At 39.8% G+C, this 18869-nt stretch overlaps 1 protein-coding gene across 3 annotated transcripts; it reads right to left on the bottom strand.

Annotated features, from left to right (window-relative positions):
• Positions 1 to 238: 238 nt before the first annotated feature.
• phka2 (phosphorylase kinase, alpha 2 (liver)) lies at positions 239 to 18323 on the bottom strand. Of its 3 annotated transcripts, XM_042492396.1 has the most exons (33): positions 18032 to 18323; positions 17810 to 17899; positions 15661 to 15819; positions 14503 to 14550; positions 13812 to 13980; positions 13484 to 13566; positions 12847 to 12927; positions 12644 to 12742; positions 12412 to 12558; positions 12230 to 12283; positions 11856 to 11978; positions 11646 to 11741; positions 10816 to 10923; positions 10496 to 10574; positions 9924 to 10058; positions 9728 to 9837; positions 9275 to 9419; positions 8849 to 8927; positions 8536 to 8690; positions 8285 to 8455; positions 7468 to 7571; positions 7245 to 7381; positions 6982 to 7144; positions 5168 to 5247; positions 4992 to 5070; positions 4790 to 4919; positions 4609 to 4710; positions 3773 to 3891; positions 3612 to 3635; positions 3035 to 3088; positions 1249 to 1482; positions 978 to 1178; positions 239 to 896 (listed from the first exon to the last, which is right to left on the bottom strand). In XM_042492396.1, the coding sequence occupies exons 2-33, from the start codon at positions 17885 to 17887 to the stop codon at positions 723 to 725; spliced, it is 3720 nt and encodes a 1239-aa protein (XP_042348330.1). In that variant the 5' UTR covers positions 17888 to 17899; positions 18032 to 18323; the 3' UTR covers positions 239 to 722. The 3 variants fall into 3 exon arrangements, with proteins under 3 accessions (XP_042348330.1, XP_042348347.1, XP_042348339.1); XM_042492413.1 differs by lacking the exon at positions 3035 to 3088; XM_042492405.1 differs by lacking the exon at positions 3612 to 3635.
• Positions 18324 to 18869: the final 546 nt, after the last annotated feature.

The following is an 18869-nucleotide window of genomic DNA, read 5'->3' as shown; positions in this document are numbered from 1 at the left end:
CTGGAAGCTATCAGAGATAATAACAATAATAATGATAATATAGTGAAGTTAATAAAAACTTTTAATTTGTGGCTGAAAAAAAAGTGATTTTACGGTTCAAGTTAATTTTATGACTTATATTTGATTTTTTTCACCGCATATTTACAGTCAGTGATTACAGTCAAACAATATATTATTATTAAATAAAATAATAAAAATTACTAAAGAAAATCTAAAAATACAAAAGTAACAGGCAGGAAATAAAAGTACAAATGGCTGACTTCCGGTAAATAATAATTTTTGTGCACAAATTTTCAAAATGTTTTCTCTGATAACCACCAGGTTCTTCAGAATTAAAATGTATGACAAATTCAATCATGAGACAGATAATTGTTTATAATTTCACACACAACACCAAGAGCACGGAGATGTGCATATATCTTGTTAAGCATGTTAGTAAGTCCTGAAAATGCACATTTGAGAAGCATGTTTAGGTAATAAATAACTTCACAGTCAAGACTGACAAAAAGAAAAAAATAACATAATTCTTATAAAGTGGTTTGAAATCAGCTGCCAAGGCTACGATGTTACATCAGTGTATGAGAGCTACAGAGATTATTGGAGGGTAAATACTCACGAGCACCACGTGAATGTTATGAGCTGATAATGAACGGCTTTCCTGCCTTTGGTCAGATGATCCTTTAGTTTTAAAACCCATCTCTTCAGGTGTTTAGTTTGCTTTTTCACTGCATCAGGCAGCTGGTGCTTGGCAGGAAGTCCTGGAGGTAAGTGACGGCCGCCTTCGACAGGTAAGTCATGGTGCCATAGCTGCCACTGGGGGCGCTATCGTAGAAAAAGTTGCAGATTCCGGTCGCTGGGTCCTTCTCGAGGAAATAATCACTGGCACTGAGGGACTTCTGTAGAGGCAGAAGAGAGTAAACCCACATGCATAAACACAGCCTTTCCAAAAAAAAAAAGTAAATCTTGCCCTCAGCTACCTGGTCGTTAAGGAATAGATCATTGGCCAGATGTAGGATGTGGTCCACGTGGATAATGCCACCGATGCTGTCCACGTCCACATCAGCTACCAGGCCGATAACCATCACAGTCTCCACTAGCAGCTGCCGGTACTCTGGCTGAGGGACGTGGTTCAGGACAGACTCCACCTGCACTGCAAACTTGATCTCTCCCTCTGTCATCTACACGGAAAAACCAGAGTTAAACACACACGCAAGAAGTCCAAGGTCAAGCAAGTCCGCAAGATGCTACCTCTCTGGTGGTAGATGACGGCAGCACATAGCCATCGATGGACAGGCCGTGGCACTTCTGCAGGATCTTCCACACCTTCTGGTAGAAACCCATCGGCACTCTGTTGATAGCTCCATCCAGCCTGCGTCTCCTCAGCCACTGGCCTTGCCTGTCCTCCCAGTGCAGCTGTCCATCTCCTGGACCAGTGCCCACTGGGGACAGGATCCCGCTCGGGGTGGAGGGGCTGCTGCAGCGCTGTGGTGAGAAAACAGGAAGATACAGTAAGAATATATTAAATAAACCACTTTACTGATTTCAGACCTTATCTCCATGTACTTTAAGGCTCAAGTAGGCAGTTTAATGTGGATCATTGGGCAAAAATCCCATTATCAGGGTTCCCATGGTCATGGAATACCTGGAAAAGTCATAGAATTTCACAATTACATTTTCCAGGCCTTGAAAAGTCATGGGTTTTTAGAATAATTGAAAGTTTTGGTAAAGTTATGGGATTTTGTTGTGTGTAATAAAATTGTTACAGTAATCTTCTGTGGACAATCTCCCACATAATGAAACATGACAGAAAATTTGTTCTGCAGCTGTAAACGCAATGCAGCTCTGATATGCGCTGATGTATAATAGCGATCGTTTACCATCACGTACTTAAATTTATTTTCTCCCTGCGTTTAGCATTCCCTCCATGTATGGAATTAAACATTACAGGCAAGTAAGGTTAGAGAAAAAAATGGTACCTTGAAAATTTTTGAAATTTCACCTATGAAAATGAGTGGGAACCCTGCATTAGAGGCTTAAAATAAATTTATTATTCATTTTTATTAATATCAATGTCAATTTCTGTTTCATTTGTTAGCAGGGCAAGGAGGGACTGAGTGAATAAGCTGCTTGTAACTCTACAATAAAACAGGATTAAATAAATCTCTATGTTAAACACTGTGAACAGTGCACTGACAAGAGTAATAGCATATACATGTTTGTTATACTGTAACATATGTATACATGTAAATAAGGTTGAAACATTTACCATAGAGATCGTCTTTCTCTTCACACACACAAAGTGACAGGTTTAACACTTAAGCTATACTATCCATGCAGTCATTCATGCATATTGATATCATGCTCTTACCACTTGGCAACAAGACACTTCAGCGAAGCATTACAAGACAGTAAATGTATTAAAGGATTAGGCTGGTGTACTGTATGTTTTAAGTTGTTAGTGGCAAAAACTAATGAATTTAACTCTTTACTAAGGGAACATTATTTAGGGTTCCTAAGACCAATTTACAATAGTCAAAATCGAATTAAAAAAACAACCTGACTATGTGGGTTGGGGAGACTTTTGGTAACTTTTTTTAAGTTACCAATTATTTTGAGCTTTTACAATGGAAGTCAGAAAACAAAATCATTCACAAAATTCTGTATCCCATGTTTTGGCATGTTCAGACTTCTGAAAGATCAACTTAAGACATTTTCATACCAATTAAGGCCATATTTTTATATTAACAAATGTAATGCCTTTTAACACTTTTTAAGGCTCTTCGGTAACCCTGATAATAAGAGGTTTTGATCTGATTAGGGCATTTGTTCTCAATAATAAAAACATAAAATATGCCAGCCTTATCTTTAAATGCAGTGAGACACATGGAATCTTTTAGTGTCTACAGAAAATACAAATCTGATTAAGAAATGCTTTTCGGGTGAGTTTGCTCTGTTTGCACATATATTCAAACTACAGCAGCCCTGCGGAGGACAAACCAAGTTAATTTAAAGCAGATGAGGTGAAATGGTTTACCGTGGAGCGAGGAGAAGTGACATTGCTACTCAAGGAAACACCACCGCTGAGGATCTAAACATGGATATGGATGACAGATGACAAAGAACAGTTTATATGGTTCACATGGTTCTCACACATGATGATACTGCAGCCACACGGAGCACAATGCTACTGAAGATGTTTGATCTGTAAAGTGCAATTCAGAAATATTCTTGTGGGAAAGAATGACCTGTGGACCGAAAGACCATTTGAAAAAACACAAGATGCCACTCCATGCTATCACAAAATAACCCATGAGTGTGTGTTACTTGAATGCAGCTTAATTAATGTCTGGATAAATTCAAGAGCTCATGCATTTGTAGAAATGTTACTCATAATGTAATACTCTTCTGCAAAGACAAGACAGACAAGTGCTGTGCGACACCTGGAAAAGTTATGTTCTTCCACTGAAATGTGATGAAGATGATGAGAGTCGTTCCAGCTATGGAGGACGCTGTGGTTCACACAATGTTAAGAGCCGGCGAGGTTTGTGAGTAGGATTTAGCTGCTTAGACTAACGTAAGAAACATGCTAAATATTGTCAAACCCAACCCACACTGAGAGGACGAGAGTCATCCAGCTGCAACCAAAAGCAAGAACACTGTTAGATAGATAGATAGATAGATAGATAGACAAAAAGATGGATTAGATAATTCTGCATCCTATTTAGAAAGATGTACCCTGATTATCATCCATATTTCCATTTATGCTTCCCACCTGTTTTATCTCACTCTTCAGCTTGTGTATTCCTGAGCGTTCGGTCTTGGTGGCTCCGGTGTGACCGAGTTCGTGGATGGAGATGGCAGGACTGGTGGCTGTTGACTGGATTGGGCGCACTGATGAACAGTGACAAAAACAAACAGAAAAAGCCAATGAAGGCTTAACCTATAGTCTGGTTATTGGTGCCAACATTTTTTGTCCGGATTAAAGAACAACACGGCTGAGCAGAACTAATGCGGCGATCTGCTGTACTTTGAACTTGGAAAAAAATAACCTCCAACACAGAAAAGAGCAATGTAAAGGTCATTCACGTCAAAATTGCAAGCACAAAGCTCCATCTAGCCCGAATTCGCCAACATACACACACATACCGTCAGAGCAACATTACAGTGCATGCAGTGAGCTAAGCAGAATGACATTTTCTATCTATTATCTATATTACTTTATGTAGTACTTCATGTCCTGTTTGTGTTGTGAAACATGCTGTAACAACATTGTAGCTGATGTTTTCATTCAGATGATTTTTGTATGACGTTTTTGTGAGCTTGTGTACCTCTTTCAGTCCACAGCAAAACAAATGCACACAACAACTTCATGCTACTAACTGTGCCCCCCCGAGGTGTTCCCAGGCCAGACGAGATATGTAATCCCTCCAGCGTGTTCTAGGTCTGGAGGGATTACATATCTGCTCTGAAATAATAATTTTAAAAAAGTAATTTCTCAGTCAAACTAAGGCTGTAACACACATCCTTAAATAAACACTCACATTTACTGTAAAGACTGTAGCACACTTTCATACTGTACATGAGACACTGAAAAAGCGAAACACTCACTGCTCCTCTCAACTCCAAACTCTTTGCCACTGAGGATGTGATGCAGCAGGTTTTTCATGCCAAAAGGACTCAGGCTCATCAAGCTCTCAGACGCCTCCTCCCCTACAAAGATGACACTGTTTTTATTTTCACTGTGCAGTGTAGCTTGTTTATGTATTACAGTGTTTTGCAGTTTTCCTACCGGAGCAGTGCAGACTGCGTGCCAGCTCAGTGGCCATCACTTGCATGATGAGTCCTATCCTGAGCCGCAGCATGTCCCCAAACAGAGCAGGCTGGGAGCGCACGTACATGGCGAGATAGACCATGATTTCCTGTATGACAAACACACAGCTGTCAGGTTAGGGTCTGAAAAACTCCTGAGGCATCCAGATGGTTAGAGTTACCTGTGTGAGTACAGCCACACTGATGTCCTGACCGCTGGCCTCGTAGATTAGAGTGTTCAGCTCCTCGGGAGGAAGTGGACTGAAAAGAAACAGTGAGGAGGAAGAGTTGGTTTATTATGTGGAAATGAATAAAGCCTAAATGTGGGCAAAAATTCTCTAAGGAAACACCAGCTCACACTGTGATGACTTGTTCTCTGGGCTCAGGAGGCAGACCTACAGTCAGCTGCTTGTGATGGGAAATCAGATCTGTGCAGGCCTGAGGAATACACAAATCCAGATTTTATGAGAATGAAATTATTAAAAGTATTGATAACACTTTCTATGAAGATGCTAAGATTTGACTTGTATTGAATTATAAGTCTCAAGTGTCTTATTGATGCTCTGGACTAATTATTAAGTGTACCAATAGGGCTTATAATACATTATGACTATACTTAGCTAAACAATCAACTGTAGTCAGGACTCATAGTGTGCGACAGAAAGCAAAGAGTATATTAACTTCCTCTGGACATGTTCTTGCAGGCAAATTTTCTCTGTTGCCCCCAGGCCATCGTTATGTTTTACCTGCTTGTAAGACTAACCGCCATCTTTTATTCCCTCGACAATTTGTCTTTTAAATTCTCTGTAAATATTTTTTAATTGATTGTATTTATTTTATTGATAATAAAACCATTTTTTTCTAGTTTAGATTCCTTTATTCCACGGAACTCCTTGTAATATTTTTATTTTTACTTAGTACTAATCTGTTTATGTGTCTACAAGTTTCTGTATGTGTGCAGAGCAAGCTGTGTTATAAACTGAATTTATGCTGTAGTAGCTCATGCAGTATCATAAGCTATCACCATATCAGTTAAGTAAAGAAGAAATTAATGCATATATAATAATGTATGCTTCATCAAAACATTTCATTGTTGTTGGTAAGAAAAGAATAACGCGTTCTTCATGTATTTTTTGAAAAAATGCTGCAACAAAAGGGATCTGACATGATCCTTGGGATTCAGTTATATGTGGACTTTGTTTGGGGGTTTCATGTTTCTCATGTTCTGTTTCCTGTTTTATTTTGTAGTATCACTCCTTGTGTGTCTTGTCTAGTAGTACTTCCTGTCTTTGTGTGTTTTCCCGCCTTAGTGTTTCCCTAATTAGTTTCACCTGTCCCTCACTAGTTGAACAGGACTCACCTGTTCTCACTTTCCCATATGGTTTTCCTGTGTCCTTAGTTCCTCCTACCTTTGTCTGTTTCCCTCCTGTTTTCTGTCACACCTGTCTTGTATCATTCTCGTTTGTCCTTTCCTGCTACCAGTCACCCCTGCACACCTGTTCTGTCTTGTTTGCCTTGTGTTCCCTGCCACACCTTGATTGTTAGTCAGTCCCTCCGTTTTCCTCCTTTTACCTGTGTCCTCCTACCCCAGCTGTGTGTCATTCTCCTCATTAGTTCCCTGTGTATATATACCTGTGTTTCCCTTTGCTCCTTGTCATTTTTGTCTGCTATCCTCCCTGTTGTCTGTGTTTGCTGTTTTCTCCTTTCCTGAGTTCCATCTTTTGCTCCTTGCTGGTTTCTGTTAGTTTTTGATTTGTGTTTCATTTGGACTTTCTGGTTTAGTTGTCTGCTTGTTTTTTGGACATTTTCATTTGAACCCCGTTGCCCTTTTTGTACTGCATTTGGGTCGTCATCTGAACTCATCCATGGCATGATAAGAATGTAATACCCACCATACACTACAATAATTTGAAAATACTTAAAAATACTAAAGTCTGACCCCCTCTAGTATCAAAACGCTATTTGTCATAAGTCACAGGGTTATTAGTGGCAGACTGTAAGATTTTGCAAAGACCGGGTATCTTGCAGGGTCACTATTTGTAACATTGTGTCACAGACAACTGTGTCAAGTAAAGGGCCATGTCCAATGGTTGGTCAAAGGTCGGTTTTGTGTAAGGTCTAACATTTTAGGGCTATCTCAAGCCAACTGTATGTTGCTGACTTCTCACTGACCTCAGCGAGGACCTCCACTCTCTTGCGTAGTATCCCAGAGATGTATCTGATGAGTCCCCACTCTTTGCAGGCTCCAGCTTGTACATATAGCTCCTCCAGCAGGGAACGCACACTGACCCCGCCCTGCCCGGGACCTGACAACTCCACCAGCCAATCAGCTCCTCTGGGCATCAGTAGAAAACACAGCAAAGATCATTATAAAAAGTTTTTTTAAAAAAAAAAAAGACACTGTGACTCAATGCTGTCAATCTTTATATCCATACTTCATGACATAAAGGATGTAGAGTATATCGGCTTGGTCCTGCAGAGTCGGACACTCTTTCAGCTGCCTCACCAAAGCTGCAAAATCCATGTTGCCCTGAGAGTCTCGAGGCAGGTGCAGATCAGCAGCACTGTGGGGCTTGTGAAGGATGTCAGTGTTAGTCGAATACACTTCACAACAATATGAAGTCACAAGAGAAACACGGCTCTGCTGCACCTGCATACCTTGTGCTGCTTTGCATGTTGAGGATGAGGAGGGACTTCAAGTAGGTTAAGAGCTTTGCGGCGTTTGCTCTTAACAGGAGTCACAGGGAGATACATGGAAGACTCTGAAACATAAATTAAAATAACATGTTACAATGTGAAAGAGGACTTTTTGAGATGCCAGTTATCTTCCGTTTTGGTGCACTTAGTTTAACAGGATCATTATATTCCTTATGGCTGAATCCAATTCTCCAGACTTCACTGCACTTGCAGACGCGTGAACTTTGTGGCCGCACTTACAGGAAGTCTACAAGTACTGAGGGCTGTCCAAATTAACTATTCATCTGGTCCACTAGGGGCATCAAGCAGACTTTGTGCACACTTCCAGAGACTTAACCCGACTTTACAGGTTTAATTACCCAAAATTCATATAAATATTGACATGATGCTCTCATTTTTTTCCAAGTGCTGACAAAAAAACTAAAACAAACGTCCGATAAATTATTGTATGAAACGTTACTTGAATTTGACCCCATCATATGTTGTAGCATTTTGTTATGTCACAAAAAAACCTATACATTGGATTTTTATTTTGTTATCTCCTGCGAAAGATGAGCAGAAAGAATATGACAGCAGCGATCACTGTGGACTTGAAAGTAGTCACTCAAATGTTTCCATGGCAACACGTGAAACAGACTTGAGGCCTGTCTATCAGCGACTTGTCCTCGCAGACTTAACATGACGAAAAAGAACATATCAAAGTACGTATGACTTAAGTCTGCAAGAGCTCAGTCCACAAGTCCAGAAGGTGGACATTTGGATTCAGCCCACGACTCACTGGGGATGTTCAGGCCCTGGACCTGAGCCATGAAAGACAGGATGTCTCTGGTGGTGTGTTCAGCACTGAACACGTGGTGCTGCCCTGTCTGGATGGGAGGAAGATGGCACTTAGTGGTGGTGCTGTGAAGCAGCTGGGTGAGGTACTGGTCGAACATGTCTTTTGAGCTGTCTGGAGTTAAAAACATACACTCTGTTACTTACAGCTCATAATATGACTGAAAGCTAAATACACTTTTCATCAGTAACTACCTGAGGGCCCATAGGAGTTATATTGCTCTCCATATTCATCATCATCATCATCATCATCATCCTCAGGTAAGCTGTCATCATTCTCTTCATCCAGGAAGCTGAGGTGAGTATGGAAGGAAGTGGTCTGGACACTGGAGAGGTCTGACATCTGCACTCTGTCTTAGCAGTCACCAAAAAATACCCGCACATGCAAGAGAAGTCACATATGCTGTTATGTTACAGACATTTCAACACAAAACAGTCAGAGACACAGAAAAAAACAGACTTTTAACAGTATTTACAGTAAAAACTGGATGTTTTTTTTTTTACAGACCTCGCTCCAGCAAAGTAGCCATCCTGTAGCTTCCTGAGGGTTGATAGGATACACGGATCAATCACATCTCCATCTTCAACTGGACATAAGAAGTAAATAAATGCTGTCATGCATGGTAAAATAACAAAATAGCAGCATGGAAATTGAGAGCATGCACATTTAAGATCACAACTACATCCTTAGAAACAAAATATAAACTGAAAACTAGATTACAAAGTTTGCAGTGGTGTAACTTTTAATTATTCATTGTTCCACCTTTATTATATCTAGATTATCCCTCAGTCTTGTTTTGGATGAGATTTCTGCAAGCTGCTGGGATATAAAATGCTATTTAAAACTGAAAGCCAGAAGGTTTCACACATCAAAACTTCCATAATCAAAGAAAATCTGCAAGACTGATTTGCTCTGGGTTGAGAGTCTTGTTACCCAGCATGCTGCGGGTGATGGGGAAGGTGAGTGTGGGCCGTCCTGTCATCCTCCAGCAGGAGGAGAGATAGGCCAGCTCTGTCCGTAACATTTCCACAATCATCTGGTTGTCCAGAGCCAGGTAGAAATGATGCTGATCCAGAAACTGGTGGACAAAAAAGAGGGAAACAAACAGACAGAAAAAAAGAAAATAAGAAAGAGAGAAAAAAGCAGCTCCAGCTGTTTAACTTTTCTATATTTTGTGTCATGACAGACAACATGTTAGGGCATGTTAATCAGAGTATGCACAGCTGCATGTTAAAAGCAATACAGAATATTTATTTTCATTAGCTATGTAAAAAACTTAGTCGGAACATTGTTTTCCTTAAAACAAGTGTAGGAAATTAAGTAGTTCATACATGTAAGCATAGTGATTGTGATTATGAACATCACATTATCTCCAGCTAGTTTTACCTGGGGTGTGAATATATAAGAGCGATTTCTGATCTCGTAGAATTTGGATGTTCCCAGAACTCCGATGTGTCTGTAGGGCCTCCCGCTCAAATTCAGTTTCTTGCAGTTCCCTGTGGCAATGACACACACAGGATGTTACTCTTATTATTATTATACACACACACACCTGCACATGAAGGAAAGAGTGCTTTTTTACCCAGTCTGACATAGACGTGGCTCAGGATGCGAGCAGGCATGACCCTGATGGGCAGAACTTCTGAGATTGTCTGGACTGCGACCCCATAATCACTCAACAACTCCTGGATCTCCTCCGACTCGGCTAGGACACAAACTGACACACACATATAAAAAAATACATTAGAATCTGCCATCTGTACGGAAATCTTCATATAAACGTATGCTAATATCATGCATAAGAAATAAGTCTTTGACATTCTTGATATTTTTGGAGTCCTGTGTGATCTATGTAAGTCTTCTCATTTTGTCAAATAAAGAAAATTAACCGAAAAAGGCACATCGGGGCCAAAGTACAAGTCTGACCATGTAAAATATGCCCGAGTAAAACGTACACTTTTCAGAGCATAAAGCCTGTTGGTTTAGCAACATTAAGCTGAGCAAGGCTTTTGATGCAGCACACGGAGGAGTGTTGATTTATCTTCATCCTTACTTTTAAGGATCTTATTTTCCTATTTTTTTCTGAGATTTAACCAATTTTTTAATCCAACTTCTTGCCTGATCTTTCCCTAACACTAATGATCCATCACCAACCTTGTACCACAACATCTGGCTTGAAGGTCGTAGAGAATCTCCTGTTGAGAGGATCGATCTCTCCTGGGGCTAAAAAACCCTTAAGACAGAAAGAAGAAGAGAGACAAACCGAGAGGGTGAATTGTTCCTGAGGAAAAAAAAGACAGTTTTACTTTTTGCTTATGTTTCCAAAAGAAATGTGGTTTGCATAGTTCAATTGTCTACTGTGGACATTGTGTAACAGTGTTTTTTAGTTCCTCATTTACAACATAAAATCCGCATTATTCCTGATTTGGTCTGCTGCAGTGACAGTTGCAGCTGTCCAGGAGCCCTGTGAATACCTCGGCCAAAAGGCAGCTCAAGATGTAGAGTGACTGTCCCCACATGTGCGGCAGCTGTCCCATGGCCACTCTGTCCACTGAGTGAGGATTGCTGTACTCCTCCTCCACCTGTGAGATGCAAAAAATGTCTTCATTCTTCTATATCAACGTTAGAATCTGAAGTGATGACTGCAATTAGACCATCCAGTAGTTCAAGAGGAGCTGAAAGGCTGACTGATTACTATGCTATAATTTATACTGTAATGTGTACAAAATGATATGTGGACAGACCTAAAATAAATTAAATAGACCAATAAATGATGGATTAACTAGTTAATTAATTTTTTCTACTATCTAAAAATTAATCTACTGTAGGTAAGTACAAGCAAACAAAAAAAAACAGTAAAAAAAATAAAACAGCCAAAAAAATATTTACATGAAAAATGTTTAAAAAGCAGAAACAGAAGGACAGAAAATAGACTGTGATATGGAAAACTTAACACAGCCACTGAAATTATATAATTTATTATTTACACCCCCCACCCCAAAAAACAGAAATAAAACAGCCAGGTTCAATGCCACTTAAGTATTTTATCTCTTTCACGTTTGTGCTTATATATTTCCAAAAATAAATGAAAGAGTCATGATAAAGATGGTCTATGTTGTACAAACAGGATTTCTTTTTTTATAATCAATGTTCTTGTTGAGCTTTTTTGACTCTAACAAAAGAAAAGAAAATTATATAACTGAATATTTTCATCTGATCTGGGAGGAACAAACATTTTGAGAGATAAAAAGACCAGTCCTGACATCTTCATGAAGTATCTTAAGGCTGGTTTGCAGTGGGATACCTTGTCACGGGGAACAGCGTAAAGTTCGGGCAACAGTTTGATGCCGTTCTTCCCCCTGATCAAAATGCCCTCCAGTGCCTCACGGTACTCCTGCACCTGTGCAAAGCCCACAGTCTTTTGTTCAATGTGATGTCTGCAGCACAGGCCATTCAAAGTGACTCCACGACTGTGTAGATACTGGAGAAACTGCAGTGTGTTTGGTTTTATTACCTGCACTTGATCTCCAGCAAAGATGCCATCCAGGATGAGATAAGTCCAGAACACGGGCCACTCACATTCAATATTCTCAAACAGCTTGAGCTCTGCAGGATCGTAGTGCAGCCGAGATGGGTCCTGGTGAGAGAACAGCAGGGAGCCTTCAAGCTCAAATTATACTACATACAACTATCCTACAAATGAAAACCAACATCATGCTAAAGCACACACACAATCTCCAATCAAGAGGTGCATATCTGCTCTTGTTCCTTACTTTAGGTGTTATTATGCAACACAACACTTATTCTGTCCCTGATGCATTTTTTCTACACCATTTTAATACATTATAAAACCCAGCATCTATATTTTCAGTATGATGAATATTTTACCTCTCTGGGGCAACGATATCCATCTCTGATGAAGCGGCAGCAGCCGTATCGACCCTGAAATTACACCAAAGAGTGAAACCGTTGGCATAATAAGTGACTTAAATGTACAAGAAAAAGTGGAGGGTAAAATGCTGAATTGTGTTGTATTTCTGTGCAGAGTTTTTGTCTTGCTCAGACTGTACCTGCAGTTTACTTATGATTTCAGACTTAGTGATTGCCACCAGGTCAGGGTCCTCAACAGCAAAAGCAGGGAAGGAGATAACAGACAGAAGGCCGGCGTCGATCTCCTTTGAAGTGGAAGCTCTTGGCAGCATGGAGCACAGGATGGACTGAGGGAAAACACACAGGGAGACTCAGCAGGACAAAGATGAGCAGAGACGATGTCGTGATGGCAGAAGGTGAAGCCAACTGTACCTGACAATGTTCCACTTCATCCGGCAACACATGGATGACTGACTTCGGACCGCCGTGGGCTCCGAAAAGATCCAGCTCATCTATGGCCTCTAGAGCTGCCTGCAACCAACACAAAAATCAACACACACACACACATTTGTGAACTAATACGCATTTTACACTTTCCAGTTAAAATCATAAATGCTGATAATAATAATCTGTACCTTCGCAATTCCTACAGAGCTGCCGTTGAGCTCAGGGATGCCCTGGTTCGTCTTGTCACCTCGCTCCCACATCCCATAATCCTATGAGGGAATAAAAGGTAATGACAACATTTCTTTTACACATTCCTCCGTCTCTAAAACTCTGCGCATTTCTGTCCACTGTGGCTGTGGGCATCACACTAATGAGGGCGGGTCGATTTATTTATTTGTCTGTTTATTTAACCTTGATTTAGCCAGGTTGGTCCCATTGAGATTATGAATCTCTTTTTCAATGGAGACCTGGCCAAGATATTCAGCAGTGAAAACACAGATTTGCAGACAGAGACACAAAGGGAGACAAAATACAATTCACAAGCACTAAAATTTGCAACTATCCATGAGTCAAACGAGAACTTTCTGGCAGTCAATTGTACAATCAGGCAGCTTAAAGAATCTGCTTCTAAGTCTTTCATTTTAGATTTAAAAACATAATCAGAACAGAAGACTCAGAGACATAGAGCCTTTCCCAAACTGCTCCCTACCCAATGTACAAAATCCCCCTTTAACTTTTACAATAGCATCTATTCAGTTATGTCCCCTGTGTGTCAGCTGCGACCTCCTCCTTTCCACAAACCAAACCTCTGAAAATGCTACTCACCGCCACTTTGTAGGCAGCCTCAATGTAGAAGACCAAATTTTGGATAAAGGCCACCTCATCAAGGTTTGAGATGATGCGTAGACCTGTGTGATAACGTGACACACTCATCAAATAACTCATGGTTAGGCACTTTAATTGTCTCTCTCGAGGACCTTTTGCGCTTTTCAGAAGGGAAGCAGACCAAACCTGTGTGCATTGCTGTTTGCTACAGTGTCTTTTTGATATTATGACAGGAACTTTACATTTTAAATATTTTTTTGTCTTTATGCCACAGATCTTCTGGGTTAAAGCACACTTCCAAATAATGTCCTGAGCATCAGCACCGTACCTGACGCTGTCATCTGTGCCAGCATCAGCAGGTAAATGGACGTGGCGTCCACCTGGAGATGACCCCACTGGTCGTCCCCGACCACCGTGGCACAGGTAGGAGTATCGTATTTAGCATGCAGGCAATCTTTTGTACTCTGGGTGTGTTTGAACTTCTCCACCTTGGCCACCTGAAACCCAAACAATGATTTGGTTATTTATATGTCTTCTTACAACATAACAATATTACAAGTGTTTCTGATTGCTGTCTGCTTCTCAATATCCCTGTGAGTCTCTACAGTAATTTGTTTTAGGCCTGCTAATGATAATGATATCTCAGCAGCACTTTGGCTTTCCGAGCACTGAAGTGAGCTCTGTGCTGCAAATTTGGCATCTTCATCTTATTTCCAGTAATGGAAGACGAGAGTAACAAACAAAATACAAAATTACTGCTGCCAGGCTTTCACTGCCACTTTTACTGTGTGTAAAAAGCATGTATAAAAAAATAACATATTGTTTTCTAATTATTAGTTTGTTTATCTTTCTGGCTAAACTACCAATGTCACTAAAGTTTGATTCGCTGGAACAGATAGACTGCGGTCAGAAAATATCTGTTTAAATACAACAGTGCCCCACATAACATGTTGCGATTTCCCCAAATCAGAGTACATAATTTTCTGATTTACTGCCCCCTGAGCCGTGATGTGTCTTACCTGTCTCATCATGCACTGCAGAAGTCCCTGCATCAGTTTCACCACACTCTGCCAACAAACAGCAACATAGTCAACGACAAAAAAAAATCAAACAAAACGTTGCTCCGATCCAAATTATTTTCTGTTTCTATTAGAAGCTAAAGATCACAAACAGCTCGTTTCATAGATTCATAATCACTGACTGATGTTTGACAGCAAGTACATTTAAACAGTGAAGTATCAGGTTCTTCAGCCAAAAACCTGAAACTATATACTATCTGTGGTATTGAAACACTAATCCAATGTAAAGTCACACTTACTTTGATTGGTAGAGACCTTATACTATGATCATGTTTTGTTTAAATGCACTTCAGTTTCCATTACTGATTCGATATCTCAAACATTGTATTAAATGTATTGACATATTGTATTGACTGATAATCAGAACTCAATAAAAAGCTGCACGATGGGGTGCCTGGTGGCTTAGTTGGTAGAGCAGGCGGGCCCCATGTACAGAGGTTGTGTACTCGCCGCAGCGGCTGCATCCCCATCATCCCCTCTATCTCCTCTATCTCCTCTATCTCTCTACCTTTCAAGTCTGTCTGTCCTATCAAATACAGACAATAAAAGCCCTAATAAAAAATATGTAATTTGTTATAAAAATGATATATACAGTATAGCCTACATGTGTGTAAACTGGTCCAATCAAAATGCGACACAGCACACATCAAAAGCTTGCTACTCTAAAATAATTAACCCACCATAACAGGTAGAACAAACAGGCACCGGTGTGAACATTAACCCTCTCTCTCTCTGTCTGCCTCTGATAATACTGACTGTATTTATGTATAATTGATCTATGGTCAAAGTTATGGTACTTTTAAGGGTGTCTGAGGGTTAAGATATTTCAAGGTCAAGACCTTGTAGATGTTTAGACCCTAACGCTAGACACAGCTGAATGATGTGTGAATTACACTTTGCTGTTTCTTTAACTTTTCGGTGTGTCATTGTCCATGTCCGTGCTGTACCAAGAGCTTCTCTGATTTGATTTATGTTGTCGTTAAACTCATAAATTCATATAGGATCAACTGTGGCTCATCGAGTTCATTCTATTATTCATCAAAATGAAGACTGACCTAGAGTTTTTTCCACATCACTCTCTCTCTGTCATAAACACACCTGCTCCAGTTCGTAGGCCTTGGCCTTGTCTTCATCGCGGTCTGCGTTCTTGCGGTAGGCCATGCCCAGCCCCCACACGGCCAGGACGCTGTACACATTATCTCTCACCCAAGCGTCTTTCTTCTGGGCACTGGCGGGCAGGAGTCCTGTCACTGGGTTCTGTAAATGAACACGCAGGGGAGTCATTAACAGAAAAGACAGGGCTGACATAAAAGAAAAGCCACAAATCCGTGAAGCTGAGGCCTGTTTGCAAAAAGTGTTTGGAGAATGCTTCAAACTTTACGCATATTTCAAAAAAAGTTGCCAATTATTATCATTATTATTATTTCTTTATTGTTCACCTGAAAATAACTCCACTAGCAGCTGCAACTCTAAAATTATTTAATGTGTGGTATATGTTATTATTATATAGCCCTAAAATTACGAGCATTGAACATTAATGAAGTATAATGAAGAAATGAGACAAAGTATGAGGACCCTATTAATCAGAGTGAATCTGACTTTAAATTGGGTTTGTGCTTTAATCATACAAAAATATATATTGTTTTAGTTTTTGTCTGAAGAACCTAAGAGTTCATTGTGTCCCAGTTCCTCTGAAACCTTCACCCTTGTATATGCATTCTTTGTAGAGAAAGTTGGCACAGTTTCAGCTGCGAGCCCTGTGGGTCACACTTTAAACTTCGACAGCTGTTGACTGTTGACGTGCTGAGAGATAAAGGTGCTTAGTTTTGCGGTCCTCAGCCTACTGCAGGGCTGACCTTTGCTCTCAACTTGTTTATTTCTATGCAGCACAGCCTGGTTGAACCTGAACCTATACAGGCAACAAAACAACCACATGCCCAACATATTTCTGAGGGAAAAAAACAGAGGCTGAGATGACGAAAACATCAAATTATAGCAAAAACTATACACTGTGTTCATGAATGGAAAAGAAGTGGTGGGATGTAAGTAAGTACAATTATTCAAGTACAGTGTTGAGGTGTTTGTACGTTACTTATTTCATGTTGCTTTATTCTTCAACACCACTACATTTTGCAGACAAATATTGGACTTTTCACGGCACAGCATTTATTAGGCAGCTCTACAAAGTAGTTTGCACAGTCAGACTGTTATAATATATACCGCATGTATAATTTTCAAATCAACTGAATGATATGGGGTGCCTCATAAACTAGTCCAGAGTCAATAAGTAATGTTTGCTGCACACAACCAACACATTCCTCTGAGTAATTTCCAAGCGCATACAGTCAAAGAGGAGCTACTTCACCAATTACATGACTATTGCATTTAACACCCTTCTTCCAGAATCATGTATCATCTATTAAGATAATCAACACAAACTATTTATGATGTATTTTTGCAGATTAAGTTACCCATTACTATATAAAGTAGTTAAAATTAGCCTCATCTTAAGCAGCTGCAACATTACAATGACGCTTAAATGCAGGGCTTTAATTTTTGGTCCACCTTTGGGGAGGGTCACATATGAAAAAGGGGTTTCACCAGAGAACTTTGAGCATCAAACGCTCGTTTCTGGTATTTTTTTATATTTTAAATGTCTTTAATTGTGTCGAAATAAACGTCCTCTGCTACACTTGCATGTTTTGATGCACGTTATAAATATTTAGGAGGACATTTCCACTGCGCACCCCTCCAAAATCGTGTCTTATGTTTACATAGTAATGCACCAATAATTACAATCCAATTGTATAATAGGCTACATATTCTGAAATAGCCCATGCAGGATAATACGAAATTATGAAATTAAGTATATTTTAATGCAAATACATGTACATGTCCATCAGTAATTTTAATAATTCATCAATAATTATAATATAATTACATAATACACATTCATTTGAAATGGGCCATGCAGGATAATAAGTACTTTTGAAACTATTTTGATGCAAATACATGCACATTTCCATAAGTACTTATAGTAATGTGGTAATACATCAATAATCCAACAATCCAATTATATAATACTTATTATTCTGATATGGGTCATGCAAGATAAAAAGTACTCTTGAAACTAAGAACGCTTTGATGCAAATTCATGTACATTTCCATTCGTAATTGCAGGACTTTTTCTTGTAACACAATATTTCCACACTGTGGCTACTTTTCTCCATTGTGCTGCTGGACTCACCTGGTGGCGCAGGATAGTCTCTTGGACCAGCCTGGCATAACCATCCAGCCTCACTCCAGAGTTACTGCGGCTCCTCATCCTCACTGCTCACTGCGCACACATCACAACAAGTTACCACTGAACAAGTATTAGCCTATAGGCTACAGCACCAAATGCTTGGCTGTCTCTGCCTATAACTTTACGATCAATAAAACCACTAATTATAGCTTTAATCTTATTTACCATTCAGTCGTGAGTCATCCTCTCAGAGCTGCTGCGCGGATTTGATCTGCAGCTCCACCGCTCTGCAGAGGCTACAGTTTGCTAGCTAACTAGCAGCCAGCTGTTTTTCACGGCACACACATTTAACATTTAACTCACGCGCCTGTATTCACACACACACACATACACGTACACACAGTCGTGTGCGCCGGTCACACTTCTGGATGTGGGGAGTCAGGCCTGACAGGTAACATAAGCGTGGATCCCCTGATAAAGACACGCGAGCAGAGTAGCTTAAACACGAGAGCAGCTACAGTACATCCATTCTGAAAAAATACATTATGTTCCTGTTGTTTGATTATTTGACGACAGGGGGCGCCACGTGATCTCTACTGCCTCACTGTCCAATGTTTCAAAATCACTGACTGTTTACAGGCGGAAACTTTCCCAAAAAGTTTATTTCTGTAGCACCTTTTCATACACATTATGTGCTACAGTATTAAAAGAAGACTAGAAAAAAGTAAACGTTATAAGAAGAGAAAACAACTTGAATTTGATTTATTAAAAATGCATTTACTGCATTTTCAGACTGGGAGTTATATAATTCCTCATGTCATATGTGTTCGTGTGTGCAGATGTATTTATGTAAAACTATTTACTTTTATGTATACTAGTTCAGTATTTTACTGTTATATTTGCTATGGCTTATTTGCACTGCTCTGTTTTGTTAGTTTATTGGTCTATTGCCTAATGTATCTCGATTAATTGCCGTGTGAAGCACTTTGTACAATTTGTTTCAAAAACTGCTGAATAACTAATTTTTTTTTTAAAATAACAACATCAAGCTTTGTAAATGATT

The sequence above is a fragment of the Plectropomus leopardus genome, chromosome 1 (assembly GCF_008729295.1).
Source record: "Plectropomus leopardus isolate mb chromosome 1, YSFRI_Pleo_2.0, whole genome shotgun sequence".
NCBI classification, from domain to species: domain Eukaryota; kingdom Metazoa; phylum Chordata; class Actinopteri; order Perciformes; family Serranidae; genus Plectropomus; species Plectropomus leopardus.
Note: the sequence above shows the minus strand (reverse complement) of the source record. Positions and strands in the feature narration are given on the sequence as shown.

Coding starts and splice junctions, on each gene's coding strand:
- phka2 (XM_042492396.1), bottom strand. CDS start 17,887: ATGAGGAGCCGCAGTAACTCTGGAGTGAGGCTGGATGGTTATGCCAGG. Junction 11,742..11,855: donor TTGCTGGAGATCAAGTGCAG/GTAATAAAACCA, acceptor GGCTTTGCACAG/GTGCAGGAGTACCGTGAGGC. Junction 3,636..3,772: donor TGAAGAGTGAGATAAAACAG/GTGGGAAGCATA, acceptor TTTTGGTTGCAG/CTGGATGACTCTCGTCCTCT.